The sequence below is a fragment of the Vigna unguiculata genome, chromosome 8 (assembly GCF_004118075.2).
Source record: "Vigna unguiculata cultivar IT97K-499-35 chromosome 8, ASM411807v1, whole genome shotgun sequence".
Lineage (NCBI taxonomy): Eukaryota > Viridiplantae > Streptophyta > Magnoliopsida > Fabales > Fabaceae > Vigna > Vigna unguiculata.
In genome coordinates, this window is record NC_040286.1 from 12712909 (window position 1) to 12714705 (window position 1797).

At 39.7% G+C, this 1797-nt stretch overlaps 1 protein-coding gene across 1 annotated transcript; it reads left to right on the forward strand.

Moving 5' to 3' along the window:
• The first annotated feature begins 296 nt into the window (after positions 1-296).
• LOC114194850 lies at positions 297-1445 on the forward strand. Its single transcript, XM_028085259.1, has one exon. The coding sequence runs from the start codon at positions 297-299 to the stop codon at positions 1443-1445; it is 1149 nt and encodes a 382-aa protein (XP_027941060.1).
• Positions 1446-1797: the final 352 nt, after the last annotated feature.

The following is a 1797-nucleotide window of genomic DNA, read 5'->3' on the forward strand; positions in this document are numbered from 1 at the left end:
GTTATAGAAGAGATGAAGAGCATGATATCTAGGGCTAGAAATTAGGATTTTCTTTCTTTTGCATTTGATTTATGAGCTTTTTAGAGGGTGGGTTTGTGTGGACTTTTTTCCATGTCAATTTCTATTACTCACAACTTTATAATTTCTTAATAAAATAAACGATTTGCATTATGTTTTTCCTTCCTTTTCTTTTCTTATCTTTTTTTTGTTCAATAAAAATAATAGAGCAAAAATAATAATAAAAAAATACGGCAAGGCCAAGGCACCCTTACAGGACGCGAGCAAATAGTAAAAACATGGAGGACTGGGAAACCGCACAAGAGACAATAAAAGCAGATATCAATCAGCTAAAGGACCAAGTAGGTCAAATCTTGGGGGCCTTGAAGTCCTTAAGGGTTTCAGGAGAAGCTTCATCAGTAAAGGGTGAGGAAAGCACTCACGACGTTATTATTTCTTTTCCAACGTACGGATTGCCATCGGGTTACACCACACCTGTTGGAGAATATTCAGAGGCTGAACATGCTTCCCTCTCATTCCCAATCAATACTTCAAGGAATGAAGCAACTACCTTTGCGGAACCACGAGTGACTGTAATACTCAAGCCTTTAAACACAACTGTTGGTGATGACTCTTTGGGCAAGATTACACCACACCCTACTATGCAAGCCATATTCGTTGATGTTGAGGGAACCAAAACTAAATTGGAAATTTTAGAAGAACGACTACGAGCTATTGAGGGAGGTGGAAACTATGGGTTTGGCGAAATTGCCAGTTTAAGCCTAGTTCGTGATGTCACAATACCTCACAAGTTTAAAGTTCCGGAGTTCGAAAAGTATAAGGGTACCACATGCCCTAGAAGCCATCTAACCATGTATTGTCGAAAGATGGCTGCCTATGCTTATGATGACAAATTGCTAATCCACTTCTTCCAAGACAGTTTGGCTGGGGTAGCATTGAGTTGGTATACACACTTGGAAGCGTCTCACATTTGTTCTTGGATGGATTTGGTAGATGCCTTTTTGAAACAGTACAAGTATAACATGGATATTGCACCAGATCGGTTGCAATTACAAAACATGGCCAAAAAGGATGCTGAATCCTTTAAGGAGTATGCACAACGATGGAGAGAGCTTGCTTCTCAAGTGGAACCTCCTCTTCATGATAAGGAAATGGTGGCAATGTTTGTGAACATGTTGCAACCACCATTCTGTGAGCACATGGTAGGGAATGTATCCTCAAATTTTTCTGATATCATCATCATAGGTGAAAGGATAAAGATTGGGCTAAAAAATGGAAAAATTACATATAGCCCGCTTGCGGCTACAACTCCTAAAAAGCCCGATTTCAGTCTTGGGAAGAAGATGGAAGTAGAGGTGCACGCAGCATCAACAATACCTAAGTGGGAAAATCAGACTCTTGCTTACCAAGCACAATCTCTACAATAGGGATCATATCAATCACAACACAATAACACTTGGAAAACTGAGGCTAACACAAATCCCAACTAGTCTTTGGGGCAAATCACTAGTCCTAGAAGGAATCAAGAAAAGAATTATATTCATTTCACTCCTATTCCTGTGACTTACACAGAGTTATTGTCGGATCTACTCCGTAATGCTTTGGTAGCTATCTGCCCGATGAAGCCTTTGGAGCCACCATACCCTAAGTATTTTGATGTAAATGCCACATGTGATTATCATGGGGGAGCCATTAGTCACTCTACTGAGAAATTTTTGTCTTACAAACACAAAGTGCAAGCTTTAATCGACTCAGGGTGGTTAAAATTTCAAGAGAATA